This window comes from Schistocerca cancellata, chromosome 4 (assembly GCF_023864275.1).
Source record: "Schistocerca cancellata isolate TAMUIC-IGC-003103 chromosome 4, iqSchCanc2.1, whole genome shotgun sequence".
Lineage (NCBI taxonomy): Eukaryota > Metazoa > Arthropoda > Insecta > Orthoptera > Acrididae > Schistocerca > Schistocerca cancellata.
This window is the reverse complement of record NC_064629.1, coordinates 431,266,976-431,287,706: the sequence shown is the minus strand read 5'-3', so window position 1 is coordinate 431,287,706 and position 20,731 is coordinate 431,266,976. Positions and strand designations below refer to the sequence as shown.

Genomic DNA, 20,731 nt, shown 5'->3' with positions numbered 1-20,731 from the left:
TTAATATAATGAACTTCAAAAATTAATATCTTGATGACACCTTGAGTGATTTTTACAAAATAAGCATCCACAGATGAATCTCAGTGGATACTATTGAACTATCACAATAGATTTTTTTATAAACATGACCTATTTTGAATTGCAAGCTGGAATGTACATTCTGTGAATAAAAACCTGAATTTTCACATAAATAAGATATGAAACATTGAAAGTAGTGGCAGCATTACTAAGTAGACATAATTAGAGATGTATGAGTGTACTTATTTTTAATTGTTTATATTTATTAGTAACATAACAATACAAAGTAGTACTTATGTTGATAAAATCGTTATTTATAAACAAATTATTCAAGTTAGAGAAACTAAGAACAGTGCTAGAAACCTTAGGAAATTTATGTGCAAATTCCTATATGATGCATGTATTTAACATTAAATTCATAGTTCTTAAGTATGTTTTGGAAGCCAGAAATGTGTGTGTTTGACACACATCAAGACAAGAGTTTAAACAGTGGTGGCTGTTTTTGCACAAGGCTCCTTTTTTTTTTTTTTTTTTTTTTGCATTCATGTGTAAGATCTCAAACAGACAGTACAGCCAAGGGTGAAATGGTTGAAACATGGACTTGTGATATTTGCATGTGTTGCTGATGAATACTCTAAAAAAATTTCAACATGTGGACTTGCATTGCAGGAATAAAGACTGTGAAATACAAAACTAAATGTCTGATGAACTTGAACACTATATAACAATGACAAGGGAACATTATCATCTCTGCCACACTCAGTGGTAGCAAGTAGCAAACTCAAAAAGCTGCTACTGCTTTCAGAAAATTTTTATTAAGTACAAAAATACAGCCACTTGGGATAAAAAATTTCAACAGGTACAATTTAACATCTCTTTTGAAACAGTTAAATGAATGTCATTCTGTAAACATGACTCATGTTCTATGTTACATTGTAAGTTGATAGGGTACAGCACTATGAAGAAGGTATAACTTCCCACAGATTCTGCAATGTAGTTCCAGGTTTCAGAGCTTCAATAGCCAGTCCAAGTTCTTGATTATAAACTGGTACCCTGTCTTCATGGTTTTCATCAGCAAAGTAAGTAAGGAAAACATTGGACATTTCATCACTTGACTCAACGATTTCCTGTGTATCATCAGCAAACATGGAGCTCTCTTCTTGGTACTGGGTCTGTAAAATGAGATTTTTATTTATAAAAATTATGTGGCCATATGTAAGTAAGAACTGACTACAAGCAGGGGATACATCGGTATCCATAAGTTGCTGACATTGATATGTACGAGGGTGTGCTGAAAAGTAATGCCTCCAAACTTTTAATGTGAAACCTCTAAGTTCTTTAAATTAAACAAACATTGTTAGCATTGTACATCTTTATTCTTCATGTCTATAAATTTGTTTCTCAACATAGTCACCCTGACATTGAACACATTTCTTCCAACAAGCGGCCTGTTTATTGATACTGTCATGGTAGAATGTTTGACTTTGTTGAAAGAGCCACAATCTCAACCCTGCTTGCATTACTTTGACATTATTAAACTGATGTCCTCAAAGATGTTATTTATCTATTGGAAACCAGTGAGAATTGGATGGGGCCAAATCAAAACTGTGCAGAAGATGATCGGTGCCAATGACTCCACAGCATTGGATTGTAGCAGATGTCACAGTACTTAAGTGTGGTCTGGCATTGTCATGCTGAAGGAGAGGGCACTCCATGTATGGATGGGCAGGTTCTTTTTCATGCACTGACGTAGTTGCGTTACACACCACCATGTTACACATTACAATTTGGAGTCCTCTAGTAGCAGAGGGCTTGCAAATATATAGACATGAAGAATAAAGATGTTGAATGTTAGTAACAACTGTTTAATTTAAAAAGCTTTAAGAGTTCTCACATAAACCATTTGGAGCCATTATTTTTCAGCATGCCCTTTTAGAATAAAATTTGATCCAGGATCACTAGGAGCATGTACATTTTGTTTTAGGCGTAATCTGACTAATTTCATGAAAATGGCAATTTTTAATTAAATTCACACTGAGGTGACAAAAGTCATGGAATAGTGATATGCACATATAAAGATGGCAGTAGTATCACATACACAAAGTATAAAAGGATAGTGTATTGGCGGAGCTGTCATTCGTACTGAGGTGATTCACGTGAAAAGGTTTTTCGACATGATTATGCCTGTCCAATGGGAATTAACAGACTCTGAATGCAGAATGGTAGTTGGAGCTAGACACATGGGACATTCCATTATGGAAATCATTAGGGAATTCAATATTCTTACAAGGGAAACTCCCCATTGCACCCCACTCTGATTTAGTGGTAAGATGGATCAGTGGACAACCCATCAAAAACTGAACACAGATCAAGCATGGAAACAGGAAGAAGGCATACCAAACTGTGGAAAAAGAAGCAAAATAGGAACAACGAGCAGTCTAACTCAAGATGTGCAACATCGAGTGAGTTTCAATAGTTACGGTGTCATGGTTCTGTGGTCACGGAGCTGGACTGCCCATCGAGAGATATGTGTTCAAATCTCTTTCATGTCTCATATCATTTTTTTTTCACACAAAGTTATGAACTGTCCATCCAGTCACCGATGTGTCTGTTCTCAGTATTCAAATTTGTGTCTGTGTTGTGGTGTAACATCTGTCTCCAACAGTGAGGTGTAACGAAGAGACCTTCAGATCTATATACCTCCTATCTGTTCTAAACAAATACCACATTATGACTTGTGTTCTGTTTTGGAAGTTTTGACTCTTGAATTCCTTTCTTGTAACGTAGTTCACACCCATTTATTTGTTGTTTTCATTTCTGTGAGAGGTCTGTGTGACACCTAGCCTGCCCTCACTATTCATCACATGTACTTGTGATAGTAGTATGTTCTTACCACATTACTCATGTTCTATAACCAATGTGTAGTATGACAATTGGCAAGACTACAGAAGGAGGACAGACATGTCAATGACTGGACAGACAGCTCATAAATTTGTGAAAAAAAGGGGGGGGGGGATATGACAGAGATTTGAACATGGATCTCCCACTTTGTAGTCCAACACCTTGACTGGACAACCATGATGCCATGGTTTCCATAATTCACTCAATGTTGCACATCTTGAGCTTGAACCGTTCACTGTATCTATTTTGCTTCTTTTTTTTCAGAGTTCAGTACACCATCTTCTTGTTTTCATGCCTGATCTGCATTCAGTTTTTGACATTATATCTGCTGGGCCATTTTACCGCTAAATCTGATGGGGTTGTGATGGAGAGTTTCCCCTGTGAGATCCACAGTGTCAAGAGTGAGTTGAGAATACCAATTTCAGGCATTATCTCTCACCACTGACAAGGCAGTGGCTGATGGCCTTCACTTAATGACTGAGAGCAAAAGCATTTGCATAGAGTTATCAGTGCTAAGAGACAAGCAACAGTGTGTGAAATAACCACAGAAATCAATGTGGGATGTACAATGAACATATCTTTAAGGTCAGTGTGGTGAAATTTGCCATTAATGGGCTATGGCAGCAGACAACTAATGCAAGTGACTTTGTTAACAGCATGACATTGCCTGCAGAGGCTCTCCTGGGCTTGTGACCATATCAGCTGGACCCTACATGACTGGAAAACGGTGGACTAGTCAGATGTGTCCCAGTTTCAGTTGATAAGAGCTGATGATAGGGTTTGAGTGTGGCACAGATCCCACAAAGCAACAGACCCAAGTTGTCAATGAGGCACTGTGCAAGCTCATGGTGACTTCATAATGCTGTGGGCTGTAGTTACATGGAATAGACGGGGCCCTCTAGTCCAACTGAACTGACCATTGACTGGAAATAGTTATGTTCAGCAACTTGGAGACCATTTGCAGCCATTCACAGACTTCATGTTCCCAAACAACGATGGAATATTTATAGATGACAATGTGCCGTGTCACTGGGCCACAATTGTTCATGATTGGCATGAAGAAAATTCTGAACAATTCAAGTGAATGATTTGGCTACCTAGATTGGCCCGGCATGAATCCCATCAAACATCTATGGGATGTAATTGAGAGGTCAGTTGATGCACAACATCCTGCACTGGACACACTTTCGAAACTGAGGAAGGCAGCATGGCTCAATATTTCTGCAGTAGACTCCCAACAACTTGTAGAGTTCATACCAGCTTGAGTTGGTGTACTATGCTCAGCAAAAGAATTGGCATTCTCTCTCACCTTGAGTAAGAGCATCATAAAACTGAAGACAACAGTACACTAAACCTGCTACGCTGTGTGGCAATAACTACTTGTTATGAATTATGCAAAATTTTGTATCTGACAGCAAGATAGTCAACAATATTGTTTCATAGGAGGAAACATTAAATGTAGCCACAGTCAAGGATAAAAGACAAGTACAGGGTATTTATAATTAAAGTTACAGTTTAAAAATGCTGTAAAGAACAACCACTGCTCAGAATGACATCAAATTCTGACAGAATATTATCAACCAAGGGGGGAACGTTAGTGTGGTGTCACCGCCAGACACCACACTTGCTAGGTGGTAGCCTTTAAATTGGCCGCGGTCCGTTAGTATACGTCGGACCCGCGTGTCGCCACTATCAGTGATTGCAGACCGAGCGCCGCCACACGGCACGTCTAGAGACACTTCCTAGCACTCGGCCCAGTTGTACAGCCGACTTTGCTAGCGATGGTTCACTGACAAATTACGCTCTCATTTGCCGAGACGATAGTTAGCATAGCCTTCAGCTACGTCATTTGCTACGACCTAGCAAGGCGCCATTACCAGTTACTATTGATGCTGTAAAACATGTACCGTCATGAGCGATGTTCACCAATTATGGATTAAAGTTAAGTATTCTAGCAGCTATGTACGTTTTTGGCTATTCTCATTTCCGTGTCCTGTTCCAGACCTCACGCCAGCCTGCGTGAGCTTAAACGCGTGCCTTTCGGTTTCCTGTCATAGTGGGTTGGCTGTCTTGCCAAACCACAACAGTTTGGCGATGAGGCCAACTCGCGTTTGTAACTATACTGCCCTGATTTACTTGTGCAATGGCTTCGCCACCATCTCCAGATGTACTGTTCAAATTTTATCGCTTGCAGAACCAGCAGACGCAGGCCTTACTGGATGCCCTTGGATAGCTCGTCCAGGGTCAACGTGCAATGCAAAACGATGCGGCGGCCGCCGCTCCACCGCTCACGCGGCCACAACACGCAGTTGCTCCACCTTTTCATCCTTTTGATGTGGCACTGGAAAGCTGGACGGAGCAGTCACGCCAATTTGGATTCCATCTCGCCGCCTACAGAATTCAAGGTAACGAGCGGCAGCCCTTTTTGTTAGCATCCGTCGGCGTCCAAACGTACCGTGTGATAGTCAAATTATTTCCCCGACGCGACGTAGCAACTCTGTCCTACGATGAAATTTTGTCTGCATTAGATGCATATTTCAAAGAATCAGTCAGTGTAATTGCAAAAAGGTATACCTTCTTTCGTACAAAACGTACGGCAGGTCAGACTAATAGGGAGTGGGTTGCAACCTTGCAAGGCCTTACTAGGGATTGTGCTTTTGAGTGTCAATGTGGACTCCCTTATTCAGATACTATGGTGCATGATGCAATTGCACAGAACGTTTCTGATGTTCGTATAAGGGAACAGATTTTGAAACTAGTCAATCCCTCCCTTCAACAAGTGATGGACATATTGGATCGGCAGGACACACTTGACTTTGCTCAGGAATCATTTGAAACTTCGCCACCTGTGTATCACGTTAACCGGCCCGCCGGGCAAGCTGCACGGTAGAGTAAACAGTCCTCGCGCCCAGCCACGCCAAAGCCACCTGGCTCTCAGCCACGTGTATCGCGCCAGCAAGCAGATGCAGTGAAATCATGCCTGCGGTGTGCTACTAGAAATTCGTGTGAGAATTGCCTGTCACGCCAAGCTATTTGCTTTTTCTGTAATAAAAAAGGACATGTTCAAAGTGTTTGCCAGACAAAGCTCCGATTGGACGCTCAAAACCATTCCAGGCCCTTTGCTTTGCGCTGGAATCGAACCAAGGATATTCAGGCTCGCGACACTTCGCCCATGGCAATTCATATAGTTCATTCCACTCCGCCCAGTGCCACTCTATCTAACAGTGACTGTGTTCGTCCCACACATAGTGTGCGTCGACATCGCAGGAACTCCCGTCAAGTCGCAAGTGATTTTGTACCAGTGTCAGTTCACGTTGCACGAGACAGTCGCTCTTGCCGTCAGCAGGACAACGAACTTTTTGTGGACTTGGACATTAACGGCAATGTGATATCATTCCAGCTCGATACCGGAGCTGCAGTTTCACTAATCAATCAAGACACTTATAAACAGCTGGGCAAACCTCCGTTGCGTGCCGCAAATGTTAAGTAGTTATTCAGGACAAGCGATCCCTGTGTTAGGACAGTGCAGCCTTCTGGCAACATACAAGGGACAAACAAAACTTGTGTCAGTTTCCGTCCTTCGTTCTTCTTCTGCAGTGAACTTGTTTGGTTTCGATTTATTTCAGTTGTTTAACTTCTCTATAGTAAATCAGGTCCTATCAGTGAACCAGACTGTGCCTTCAGACAGTGTTTCTCGTCTATGTGAAGAATTTGCAGACATTTTTGCACCGGGCCTTGGTTGCACTAAGAACTGTAAAGCACGTTTGGAACTGAAAGTCAACACGCAACCGAAATTTTTCAGAGCGCGCAATGTTCCCCACGCATTGCGTGATGAGGTCACAAAAACATTACATGATTTGGAATCACAAGGTGTAATTGAACGTGTGCAGACTTCTCTCTGGGCATCACCCTTAGTAATTTTGTAAAAACCTTCCGGAAAATTGAGACTTTGCATGGACTTCAAGGCAACAGTGAATCCCCAACTAGTGACTGCAACTTTTCCTTTATCCCGCCTGGAAGATCTTTTTGACAAACTGTGCCCGGGTAAATATTTTTCGAAGTTGGACCTAGCAGATGCGTACTTGCAAATACCGGTGGACGAAGAATCTCAGCGCGTTTTGGTGGTTAACACACATCTTGGTTTGTATCGCTTCAAACGACTGCCATTCGGGTGTGCCTCCGCCCCTGCATTGTTTCAGCAATATTTACAAACTGTTTGTGCATCGGTCCCTAATGCAGCAAAATATCTGGACGATATTGTGATCTCCGGAAAGACGGAAGAAGAACATTTAGCCAATCTCAGAACGTTATTTCAGGTCTTGCGACAAAATAGTCTTCGCTTGCGGAAGGACAAATGTATGTTTTTTTGCTCGTGACTTACCCTACCTGGGACATGTACTCAATGCCCAAGGCATACATCCTAGTCCAGAGCACCTCCGTGCCATACAAGACTTGCCTTCGCCGCAGAATTTGAAGCATCTATAGAGTGTGCTGGGAAAAATCAATTACTATCATAAATATGTGCCACATGCCTCTTCCATTTCAGCTCTGCTTCATCGCTTACACCGTAAAGGTGTTCCGTTCGTCTGGACGATGGAATGCAAATGCGCCTTTTGCCAGTTGAGATCGGCGTTGCTTTCCAATACTTGCCTTATGCCATTCGATCCCCGGAAGCCCCTTTTGTTGATGGTGGATGCATCGGATTTTGGGATCGGTGCTGTGCTTGCGCACAAAGATGGTTCGCATGATCGCCCTATTGCCTTTGTGTCCAAATTGCTCTCGTCTGCGCAAAGAAATTATTTGCAGATCGAGAGAGAAGCATTGGCTCTCGTATTTGGTGTTACAAAGTTTCATGATTTCTTGTATGGTCGTCACTTTACCATCATCACAGACCACAAACCTTTGACATCGCTTTTTCATCCGAACAAGCCTGTACCTCCACGTACAGTGCAGAAATTCATTCGCTGGTCTATTTTCCTCTCGCAGTACCGCTATGATATCTTGTATCGGTCCATTGCTAAGCACGGAAATGCCGATGCGTTGTCCCGTTTGCCTGTTGCTGAGGATAGAGCATTCAATTCCTCCGAACTTGCTTGCATGTTCATTGATTCGGAAACGGATGACGTGGTCGAATCGTTTCCGATTGAGTTTCGTCGTGTAGCTACGGCCACAGCTGCCGACCCTGTCCTTGCTACCGTTCTGCGTTTTGTTGCTATGCAATGGGCCTTGTCAAAGTCACGGATCGGAGATCCGTGGGTTCACCAATTTTTTGCTCACATGGAGAGACTTTTTGTACGACATGGTGTTATGTTGTTGCGTTCAGATAATGATCAGTCCAGGGTCGTGGTCCCACGTTCGTTACAGTCCTCTCTGTCTTACAGCTTCTCCACCAAGGACATTGGGGTATAGTGCGAACGAAACAACTTGCTCGTCAGCACTGTACTTGGTTCGGAATCGATGCCGCGATTACACATATGTGCTCTTCTTGCATGGTGTGTGCCGAACAACAATCAGCACCACCGCAGAAATTCTTTGCATGGCCAAAAGCCACTTCCCCGTGGCAACGCTTACACATCAATTTTGCTGGTCCATTATGGAATGCTCGATGGTTGGTTGTGGTAGATTCATTCAGTAATTTTCCTTTCGTTGTCTGGATGTCTTCCACGATGTCTTCTGCCACCATCCAAGCGTTATCCACTATCTTTTGCATTGAAGGTCTTCCACAGACTATTGTTTCTGACAATGGCCCACAATTCATGTCCTCAGAATTTCAGTCATTCTGCAAGGCCAATGGTATTAAACATCTGACGTCCGCACCATTTTTGCCACAGTCAAATGGTGCTGCTGAACGTTTGGTCAGGACTTTCAAGTCACAGATGTTGAAGTTGAAAGCGTCTCATTCTCGGGAGGATGCTTTATTGCTCTTTTTGTCCTCGTATCGCTCTCAGCCCCGAGATGGTCGCTTGCCGGCTGAGTTGCTTCACGGTCGCCCTCATCGAACCTTGATGTCTTTGCTACATCCGCCGCATCAGGTTCCTGTGCAGCGGCAGACATCTGCTTTTGCCCCAGGCGATCTTGTCTACTACCGCAACTATCAAGGTTCACGGCGTTGGCTCGCAGGGCGCATTCTTCGCTGCCTCGGCCGCACTATGTATCTGGTTTTGGGGCCTCTGGTGAGGTGCGTCGGCATCTCAATCAGCTGCGCCTCTGTCGTCACACGGGATCTGCCGCTCCCCGTCTGCTTTCAGCGACGGTGCCGTCCGGTCAGCGCCCTGTGGACCCATCTACTGGCTCGCCTCAGCCCCAGGTGTTACCGACGCTGCCTTCCATTTTTCCCCATGGCGACGAGCTGCCGCCGCCTGTTCTCCCACCGGCGACACCCGCCGTGGACGCGTCGCTGCAACAGCCGGGCGCCTCCCTGGGTCACGTGCCGCCAATCGCTTCCCGTGACCAGTTGTCCTCCGCCATGGAACTCTTGCCCGCTCCGGACCATCTGTCGTCTTCGCCCGTCGGGTGCCCCGGCCCGATGGAGGTCGACCCTTCAGCCCCTCCTGTCTTTCTACGGGCGCATACACCGCATGTTGGCGTGCACCCTGAAGCAGGTTTTCAGGCGTTTCCTAGCTCCCCTCGGTCCGAATGGCAGGGTCGGGGTGGCACAGGTTCGCCTGTTGTTAGGCTCCCCACCTCGTCGCATACGCCAACATGGGGTCCTCTCCACGGCGGGCGGAAGCCTTATAACACAACTGTCCGCTGATTTGCGGGGGAGGAATTTGGTGTCACCGCCAGACACCACACTTGCTAGGTGGTAGCCTTTAAATCGGCCGCGGTCCGTTAGTATACATCGGACCCGCGTGTCGCCGCTATCAGTGATTGCAGACCGAGCGCCGCCACACGGCACGTCTAGAGACACTTCCTAGCACTCAGCCCAGTTGTACAGCCGACTTTGCTAGCAATGGTTCACTGACAAATTACACTCTCATTTGCCGAGACAATAGTTAGCATAGCCTTCAGCTACGTCATTTGCTACGACCTAGCAAGACGCCATTACCAGTTACTATTGATGCTGTAAAACATGTACCGTCACGAGCGATGTTCACCAATTATGGATTAAAGTTAAGTATTCTAGCAGCTATGTACGTTTTTGGCTATTCTCATTTCCGTGTCCTGTTCCAGACCTCACGCCAGCCTGCGTGAGCTTAAACGCGTGCCCTTCGGCTTCCTGTCATAGTGGGTTGGCTGTCTTGCCAAACCACAACAGTTAGGGTGGACAAAACCCAAGACATAATGTAAATGGATTCAGCTAGAAATGACAGATGAATCACATTATGACAGCTACTGTGTGAGTTGTGCCGTAAAGTAACCATATTGTGCAATGTGCATGACTACTCAAGTTTGGCACTTAACAGCTGTGGCAATGTTACTTAGGTAAGCCCATCCAACTAGGCAAGGTCGTACCACATCAAGATGAGAAAAATTGTTTTTTAACTATCCTGAGAGCAAAAGCCACAAAAAACAACAATATCAGTTTTTAAATGATATGAGATTGGCACAAGTCATGTTCAACACGCTGTCCACTGTTTTCTGCCACATGTTGAAATCAACAAACAGCATATTCCACAGCAGACTGGACTGTCTCAGGGGCCACTTTCAGAATGCATCACACAATGTGTGCCTTCAATTAAGCTATATTTGTAATTGCAGCACTGAACACAGCACCTTCCAGATAACCCCACACCCAGAAGGTACAGTTAAGATTGGATGATTTGGATGGCCAAGCTGTAGAAAAATGATGGCTGATAATTCTAACATTTTCAAAATGCCTCTGCAGCAGCTGCTTCACTGGTTGTGCAGTGTGCGGTGAAGCACCATCTTGCATAGAAATGATCCTACCCACACATCCACACTGTTGAAGGGTTGGAATGACGTTGGTGTGAAAAAGCCTCTCATAGTATTTACCAGTGACAGTATACGTAACAGGACCTGCAGGACTCATTACCTCCAAAAAATATGGCCCTACAATAAACCATGTCATCGACCTCCACCATACAGTACCTTCAGAGAATGAAGCAGCACTAGCTGATGTGGAGCAGATTTTCTGTTGCCCATGTTCTGCAATTCTGAGTATTGCCATTTTCTTGGAGATGGAAATGGTCTTTGTCTGTCCACAGAATGTCCCATGACCATTCATTGTCTACTTCCATGGAAGCAAAAAATTCTACAGCAAATGTTTATGTTACAGGTCAGCATGCAGCAACTACTGAACATAGATAATTTTGTATGGGTAACAAAGTGGGAGGTTTTGTAGAATTTTATGCACCCAGCTCACAGGCATGTCCAAAGTTTGGACAGTTCTGTGTGCACTGCACATTTGCACACCACCACTCGACCCCTCCTGGAATGATGTGGTCACATCTTCTTATGAAGCTGGATCAACTGTTTCCTCCCTCTGCACTTCAAAATAACCAGTCTTTTCAAATTTTGTAATCATTCCCTCCAGACCCTTGGCAGATATCAGACCAATGCCTTTTCTTAATTTCCTTGAGTGTCTGAAACTTTTGCAGAGCTACTGACACACAGTGACAGCTATTGTAAAAGAACTTTACCACCAGCATGCAATACTGCACTGAGACAGTCATTCCGAGTGTCTCTGACATAGGTGAAGGAAAAGCTGTGTACCTTGCACCTTTTATTTTGCATACTCTGCTGCTTACAGAGCTATCTAATGGTAATATTTTCATGATTATTATTAATTTTTTTGTTTCCATAGTGTTTCCTACTACTGCAATAATATTCTGATCAAATTTGATGTCATTCTGACCAGTGGTTCATTTTTTACAGTGTTTTGAAACTGGAACTTTAATTATAATCACCCTGTACATTATGGAGGTTGAGCAGATGGTAGAAACTTAGTCTACAAAGAATGGAAAGAATTCTGTTAGTGTGAGCACATATCAGGTTATCACTTCAAGTCATGACCTTGGTATAGCAGCTGATTAAAAAATTATAGACAACCACAATACTGTATGGTAAGGGAATAGTTTATTCTTGTACTGACATACAATCATTTTTGTATGCTGAGCCACAATTGCTTGAGATATCTTCTTGTACTGGATGCAAGTGCAATTGCAAGTTTGCTTATTTTTTATGACACTTGCAGCCACACTGTGAATGCAAACAACAAAAATATCTACAAGCCTGAATCCTGTCAGAAGCTGCTCGTTCTGGGACTCACTAGGTGATCCAAGCAGAAGTTTACATGGGAAGAAACTTTCCTGATTTCCATCATTGTATGCCTGTTTGTGAATATGGCTCTCAATTTGGAAATAATTATTAGTGGTAATGTAGTTGACCAGAGTTGCAAGAAATTATGTCCCAAACTTGTAATCAGAGGAAATGTGGGAAAACTGGTAACCTTTACCTGCTTATATCACACCAATATGACCTGAGAGTTTTTCTTTTGTTGCTGATTTTTCACTGGGTGAAGAAGAAAATCCCCCTGTAAATTTCTCTTTTGTGTGGCTATCCCTTGAACTTCACTTAAAACTCCTGTTACACTCCTTGTTTCTTTGTACAGCATGTTTTGACCTGATGCAACTACTTATATTGTTCTGTATTTTAGCAAAATCAGCCAATGCAAACATTTGTGTTATTTAGTATTTCAGTGAAGTGACACTAAGTGCATGTTTTAATCACCATCATTGTCTTTCATGTGTATCAGCTTGTAAGTAAATTTCTCATTATCACTTTTCTGACCAGTTACATGTTTTAAGTAGTAGTAATTGTTTATATGGAAGGTTCCAATCTTGTTTCTCATGTCCTTTTAGTAAATTTCCAAGCTTCCATTACACAAAGAAATTGTCAGAGCAGCTACGAACTGATGAACAGTTTTTGTCTGACGAAAGTTCAGAAGGTGGAGAAGACAATGCTGAAGTAGCTGAGCATGATCCAGACTCATAGGTAGCGAATATTAAGTTCACTTGTTACTATAGATTACTATATGAGTAAAGAAAGGCAGACTAAATGAAAGATGAAATCTATTGTCATAGGGAAAGACCCAAACACCATAATGTCTTTTCTTATAATTCAGGTGCTATAGTGGTGGCTACGCCACCGAAGACTCCCACATAAATCTTTCCTCTTTATTTTGATAAATTGATGGATAACAGTGCTATGTACACTAATGTGTACATGATGAACATTCATGAACACTTTAACAGATATTGTGACCTGGGGGATATAGATGGACCTAAATTTGCTTTGATGATAAAACCACTAGAGATGAGACGAAAAAGACTAACAAGTAATCTGTTGTGTGTGATCTTATTACACCATTGCAAGATAAGTATGAGGAGCACCCAAAAATTTTCTCTTCAAAGGCCGTACAGTCCAGAATCGAGAGGTTAATAAATCACCATGAGCATTGAGGCAATCATCCCACCAATGCACCAGTTTGAAGGTACCTGCTTGGTAAAACACTGTGTCCTACTGGGTGAAAAAGTCTATACCTGTCTGCTGCACAGTGTCATCTGACAGGAATCATAAACCCTTCAAGACCTTTCTTACTGGATTGAAGGCATGATAATCACATGGGGAGACTATAGATGGACTATAGATGGATGTTCAAGTGTCTCACACTTGAATTTGCATAACTTCTGCATTGCGACATTTGTTACGGGGACATGCATTATCATGTAGCACATATTCCATTCTTCAATGGATGCCTATGTGTGTTGGTCCTTCAGCAGCCAAGAAAAGAATAACAGCACATGGGTCCTGTTGGATGCATCTAGTAATAACATCACCACAGTTCACATTTCCGCATTTACCACACTCACACAGGAAAGAGACAAATGCCACACTTGTCCCTTGCTTATGTCTTGGTGCTTATATAACTGCATCGAAGTGGTGGTATGTTGCATATACACTGCAGCAACACCCTCAAACAGAAACTTCGTGATCGCCTCTTACATTTGAAATTGCATACTCCTGCAGAATGTGACAATTGAAAAGCAGCTCCCGAGGAATACAGCATAAAGGCTTTTGTTTTGGTAGACCAAAGAACATTTTATTTAACGAATTTTGAAATACATGTAGCCTCAAAGTCAAGTGGTCTTTTCAACAAACTAAATAAGCCTACAGAAATAATGTAACATCTTGTTATTCCCCAAGTAGGTACTATCAAAACGTTAACTACTGACAACTGGTAGATCATCATGCCCCTTGCAAGAATTCTATTGATAGGAACATTACAAAAGATCAAACAAGATAGTTTCCAACAATTTTTGGCTAATAAACAGAGAACTGGAGCTTCAAGTAAGTAGTGGGCCATGAGATATATTGGACCTTCAAAGAAGCTACAACCCCCATTAAAGATATCCACCACCGATAAGAATAAAATATCAGGTTTCAATAAGAAATTTATCTGACCACACCACAATGTCCTGGAACATTTTAATAAGTGATTTTGAGACCTATTTGGTTTTACAAAAGATGTAACAGGTCCAATCAAACCATAATCTGTTGTAGTCATCTCCATGATGCATAGTGATAGAAAGACTGATGAAGATGCAGCCTCTCAGGAAAAGCAAGAAGTATGGTAATAACATTTTACAACCAAACAAAAGGTGGGGTAGGCACTTAGTGATCTATTATACAGTAATTAACAATATTGGCAAAAGAGTGAGCAGATGGTTATTAGAAGTTTTTTTAAGTATATTTACCCTGAATTCATAGATATTTTACAAATTGAGCTACGGTAATAATGTTACAAAAAAGTGAATATCTTACAAATGTGGCTGAGGACATACAAACTGACAATATTGTCAAAAAGGTGAAGAGTTCTCAAGTACACTAGTGTGCAAAACTTAAGGATGAAAATAAATTTCACATGCCCTGTCGCTGCCAAGTATCATGGCTTGATGAAACTTGGACTATACATAGAAAGAACTGCTGCAGTATACTACAGAAGGAAACTGAAAGAAATATACAGTGAGATGAGCAGAAATTACACTTTTATTCAAAGACAATAATTACATTGATGTCATTGTGATTTATGAGGGTCCCCTGGGCATTACAAAAGGGGGGACATGTTCCTTAATAGGGCGTGTGAACACCATGGACAGCAATCTGCTCTGCAATGTGCTGTCATGCCGATCACAGGGTTGGTAAGGAGTTCTTGTGATAAGGCATTTCACTTCTGCACCAGTACTGTTGACAACTGCTGGATGGTCAATGGTGCATGTTAACACAGTGCAATGCATCTCTCCAACACATCCCACACATGACCAATGGGATTTAACTCAGGGGAATGACAGGCTAGTCCATTCGCCAAATATCATGTCATTCCAAGAGCTCCTCCATCTTAGCTGTTCGATGCAGTTGTGCATTGTCATCCATAAAAAACAAGTCAGGCCAAATGCACCTCTGAAATGACACACATGGGGAAGGGGTACAGTGTCACAATACCATTGACTGGCGAGTGTACTGTGCTCAATGATTTGGATATTAGTATGCTCATGCAACATTACACCTCTCCACACCTGAACATCTGGTGCATCAAAACAATTATGTTCGACAATGTTCCTGATTGCATGATATGTTCTCATCTCTCACCATATACCGAGCGAGGTGGCGCAGTGGTTAGACACTGGACTCGCATTCGGGAGGACGACGGTTCAATCCCGTGTCCGGCCATCCTGATTTAGGTTTTCTGTGATTTCCCTAAATCGCTTCAGGCAAATGCCGGGATGGTTCCTTAGAAAGGGCACGGCCGATTTCCTTCCCAATCTTTCCCTAATCCGAGCTTGTGCTCCGTCTCTAATGACCTCGTTGTCGACGGGACATTAAACAGTAATCTCCTCCCTCCCTCCTCCTCTCACCATATGATGTAATACGCCCACGAACATTTTCAAATATGAATATTTTGGTGGTCTAGGTGTTATGGTGTGGGGGGGACATGTTACATGGGTGTACTGACCTCTGAATCTTTGAACACAATATGCACTACCATCCATGGTGTTCACACATCCTAGTAAGAACCATGTCCTACCTTTTGTAATTTCCAAGGGACCATCAGAAATTAGTATGATGTCACTGTAATTATTGTCTTTGAATAAAAGTGTAATTTCCATTCATCTCACTGTGTATTTATTTAAGGCTACCTTCTGCAGTATACTATACCAGTTATTTCTAAGTATGGTGTCAGTTTCATTGAGCTATGTTACTTGGCTGTGACACATCATGTGACAGTTACTTTTGTCCATAAGTTTTGCACACTAGTGTACATCAAAATCAATGACAAAAAATACAGGTTTATCTAGCACTGAGAGGAACAGGATGAACTTCCACTGCTTAGCAAAAGAAGAAGGTATTGCAAGCATGTACAAATGACAGCAAGCATACCATAGTATGAGCAATTTGTTCCAAACATTCATGTAGAAAGCAGACTAGGGTGATCTGCACATCCTGTGAAGATAACAATGGAGGAATCTATTATATCATGTAGAGTATAAAATATTATTTTGAAGGAAAGACCAACACCAGCCACAATCGGGCATCAACATAATTTGATGGCGAAAGTTGAAAATTGGTACCAGACCAGGACTCGAATCCAGATCTCTCACTTAATATGAGGGATTGTCTTAACCACCTCAGCCATCTGGATACGTTCCTCGTCCAACTCAGATTTCCAACTTGTCACATGATAGTAGCATCCACTGTCCTTTCACCTACTTGCTCACAGTGAGATCTGTATTCCCACAAGAGGGTTGGATCCTGTTGTGCATCTGCACTGGAGTTATCAAGGCAGTCATACCTACATATGAGTGGTGTCTGTTTTATCAGACAAGTCCAACAGAACAGACACCACACATATGTATATAGCATAAAAAATTATGTTTTAAAAGGTTACTGAAACTTCAAGTTAAAAAATCAGTTATTTGGACATAATAAACAGTCAAAATATCACTGAAATTATTATCATCCTTTTAAAGGGGTACAAATATGTATATTTTAAATAATAATCTCTTTGAATGAACTCATCTTTCTTGAGTTTCAATTTTCACTCAAACAGATTCAATGTGAGTGGTTGTGTATCAAAATAATTAGTGACTCACAGGTCACTAATGACAGATGCTGTATGTATAGAATATTAGTGTGACAGATGACATGCTACCAACAGTAATAAGGAAGTGTTTCATGTGAGTATACCTGATAACTGCACTGTTGAGTACCTTAAAAATACCATTTATCATCAGCATTTTATTAATGTGAAAACAATATCAAAATTGTGTGTCTGTAGGTGTAGTCAGTCAGATAATGAAAAGCTGTTTTAAACAATAGGTTATAGATGCTGTCTAATAAAGGTACAAAAGTGGGAGATTCAAAGGTAGCAGAACATGCAGGCTCATATGTTTGGGTAAGGAGATAGAAATTGCAGATGTTAAGTTCAAGTGGATTGAGGTCAGTGGATCCAGAAGTTAAGCTCTGGAACGTGCTTAATAAGTTGAGGCCTCTTTGGGTATCTTTTCATTATTTCCCTTTCTCCTCCACATGCCAGGAGTTTTTCTAACGTTTCAGTCTTTCCATTTGTGTCTTCCTATTTCTTTGAACTTTAGCTCTTATTTTTTATCTTTAGATTACTATTTTGTCCTGTTTTTGTTCAGGGTCAAAGGCATCAAGCTGCCTGAGGCAGACGGAAAGCAGATGAAATGCCACGACTGGCAGCTCCACTCAACCAACATGTCAGAGAAGAGTCATGTGAAAAAGTCCCCTAACCAGACCAGCAGGATAATGAAGTGACACTGTGAATAGCTTCTCATTTCTGTGTATGCCAATGTACTGTTTACATACCATGTAGAACATAATGACCAGCAGTTGTTCACCTGACTTTTGGATATCTTGGGTATTATCACCTCCTGCTGCTTGTATGTTTGGCTTTACCTAACACGAAGGTTAACTTGTCATAACAACTTCATCATGGGTTGGACTTCTATATTCATGTTGGTGGGAATGGTCTGTATAGTAGCAGATCCAGGAGGGTGGGAGGGGATGGGAAGGGGGGAGGGCGGAAGAGGGCTAAGAGGTCCAAGCTCCCAGCCCCACCCCCACCCCCACTCTCAAAAAAAGACGTCTGCGACTATCCCTGACAAATTTCAAATTAAACTTGATATTATCTTATTTTCTTAGTACTATACTACCTACAGTACAGCTTTGATCACTTATCCTTACTTACCCATTTTAAGCAGGTATAGTATGTATTCAAATTATAAATTTCTATAAGAGGGTGTTTACGCGATGAGTTTTTAATCCACACACCACTCATTCAAGGTGCAGCCACACCCACACTCTGCTGCCACTGCCACCCACCTGCCCTCACCTCAGTCACACATGGAGCTTGACATACGAGTGTGTGATTTGTGAGTGGGTGTGTTGCGCTGCTGTACACATAGGCCTTTGATGTACAGTTTGGCAAATAAAATGCAATAGAACACACTATTAAAATGTTTTTTAATTGTTATCATTGTGTGCTTGTGTTTGTTTTTGTCAAATTTTGAAAAAATTACACCAAAATTTAAATAAGGAATTTTTTTATCTTTTGGTTAGTGTACTGTGGGTGGAAGTGGAATGTACTGGGCACTCAATCCTCCCTGCCTGCCCCACAAGGGCTAGTGTGAAGTAATATGTAACATAAATAATGTAATGCAATATCAATCATCAGGTTTGTTCAGTTCTGAATTCTTTTTAAAGTAGCTTTCTTTGCATGCCCACTTCTGCTGCCATGAATTTCATAGTTTTATATTGCATTATTTACCTAAAATGAGTCAATAATCTTTAAGGGATTAAAGTACTCATCAATAAGAGCAACTTTTACAGTGAGAATCAACTTTGAAGTTATGAGAAAAAAAAGGCAGCTGTTTCATACATGTTGGCTGAGTAGGTTATTAGGTATGTAACTTTTATAGGCAATAGTTGATTTTTTCATGATTTTGAAGTTGATCTCATAATAAAAGAAAAAGTTGTTAATAATGACTGATGAGTATTATTTTAACCCCTTAAAGGCTTATTGGCCATTTTTAAATAACCCTGTAGAGAAGTTCCAGCACCAGTCATAGGTAAGTTGCTGATTTGATTATGTATGATTCTTTAATTTGTCTAAAAGTTGCAGTTTTTGATTTCTGTTGTTATGGAGTCAGTGGCTAGTACATCCACTACTAGCACTGAAAATTGTTTTGATCTCTCTTGTGTAATAGGAAAAGTACTCAGTGATAAGGAAAAGTATAAACATCTGACACAGTCTTCAGAACCATTCACGTATCATACAGCCATTACAGCACCTTCCATGAGCACCAGTGGCATATGTCAGCCCCATGTAATGCCAACCCAAAACAGCAGGGAACCTCCACCTTGCTGCACTCACTGGACAGTGTGTGTAAGGCGTTCAGCCTGACTGGGTTGCCTCCAAACACGTCTCCGACGGTTGTCTCACTGAAGGCATATGTGACACTCATCGGTGAAGAGAAAGTGATCCCAATCCTGAGCAGTCGATTCGCCATGTTGTTGGGCTCATCTGTACCGCACTGCATGGTGTCATGGTTGCAAAGATGGACCTCGCCATGGGCGTCAGGAGTGAAGTTGCACGCCATGCAGCCTATTCCACACAGTTTGAGTCATAACATGACGTCCTGTGTCTGCACAAAAAGCATTATTTAACATGGTAACATTGCTGTCAGGGTTCCTCTGAACCATAATCCATAGGTAACAGACATCCACTGCGGTAGTAGGCCTTGGGTGGCCTGAGCGAGGCATGTCATCGATAGTTCCTGTCTCTCTGTATTTCCTCCATGTCCAAACAACATCGCTTAGGATCACTCAAAGACACCTGGACACTTGCTTTATTGAGAACCCTTCCTGGCACAAAGTAACAATGCGGACATGATCAAACTGTGGTACTGACCATCTAGGCATGGTTGAACTACAGGCAATATGGAATGACTGGAACTGACTGGCTGTCGGACCCACTCCGTCTAATAGATGCTGCTTATGCATTGTTGTATTCATCTTTGGGTGGGCTTAGTGACATCTCTGAACAGTCAGAGACTCTATGTGTGATACAATATCCATGGTCAATGTCCATCTTCCCGAGTTCTGGGAACCGGGTTGATGCAAAACTTTTTTGATGTGTGTATTTTGCTTTCATGGCATCTTCAGGCTGTTGCATTAGATCGTATACTTTGCTAAGAGATAGTAGACAGCATAATAAGAACACTGCAAAGACACAGAGAAACTAAATATGAAGAAATTTTCCACAAGGCATGTTGTAATGTAGAACCTTTGGACATCCCAATGCAGGCACCCAGAACTGCCAAACATTCCACTCATTAACCCAATTACAGAAGCACCTGATGCTAAGGAATACTACAGGTAAAATAAACCTTTAACACTTACACACACTTTTTGCTTGATGCAACATTTCTTTCTCTTCTGTTATGTTGTTTTGAGTACAAAAATAATGTCATGTCATGTTTTGTTTCAGATTAAATGCATTCCTACATTTCATTAATTTTATACTGGGACAGTTGAGGAGTTGATTTTAAGGAGCAGAACACTCTTCCATTCTTTACCTATTCACCCTTATACCACGTGCCATTATAAAAACAGAAAATCTGAACCCAGTAGTGGCAGACGCATGTCATTGCAGCAGCAACTTGTCTCATCCTCTCTCATTATCAGGAGAAATAACTCCTTGTAAGGAGCTTTGGAGAGGCAGGGAACATCTCCCACAAACAGCAGCTGACACACATCAAGATGTAAT

The 20,731-nt window shown here is 41.9% G+C and overlaps 1 protein-coding gene across 6 annotated transcripts in view; it reads right to left on the bottom strand.

Moving 5' to 3' along the window:
* Positions 1-316: 316 nt before the first annotated feature.
* LOC126184822 (Bardet-Biedl syndrome 5 protein homolog) overlaps positions 317-20,731 on the bottom strand; it is a 499,156-nt gene continuing 478,741 nt past the window's right edge. For all 6 annotated transcript variants that reach the window (XM_049927402.1, XM_049927403.1, XM_049927401.1 and 3 more), the window contains one exon: positions 317-1,190. In XM_049927402.1, the coding sequence (XP_049783359.1) occupies positions 975-1,190 (216 nt within the window). In that variant the 3' untranslated portion in view covers positions 317-974. The remainder of the gene's footprint in view (positions 1,191-20,731) is intronic.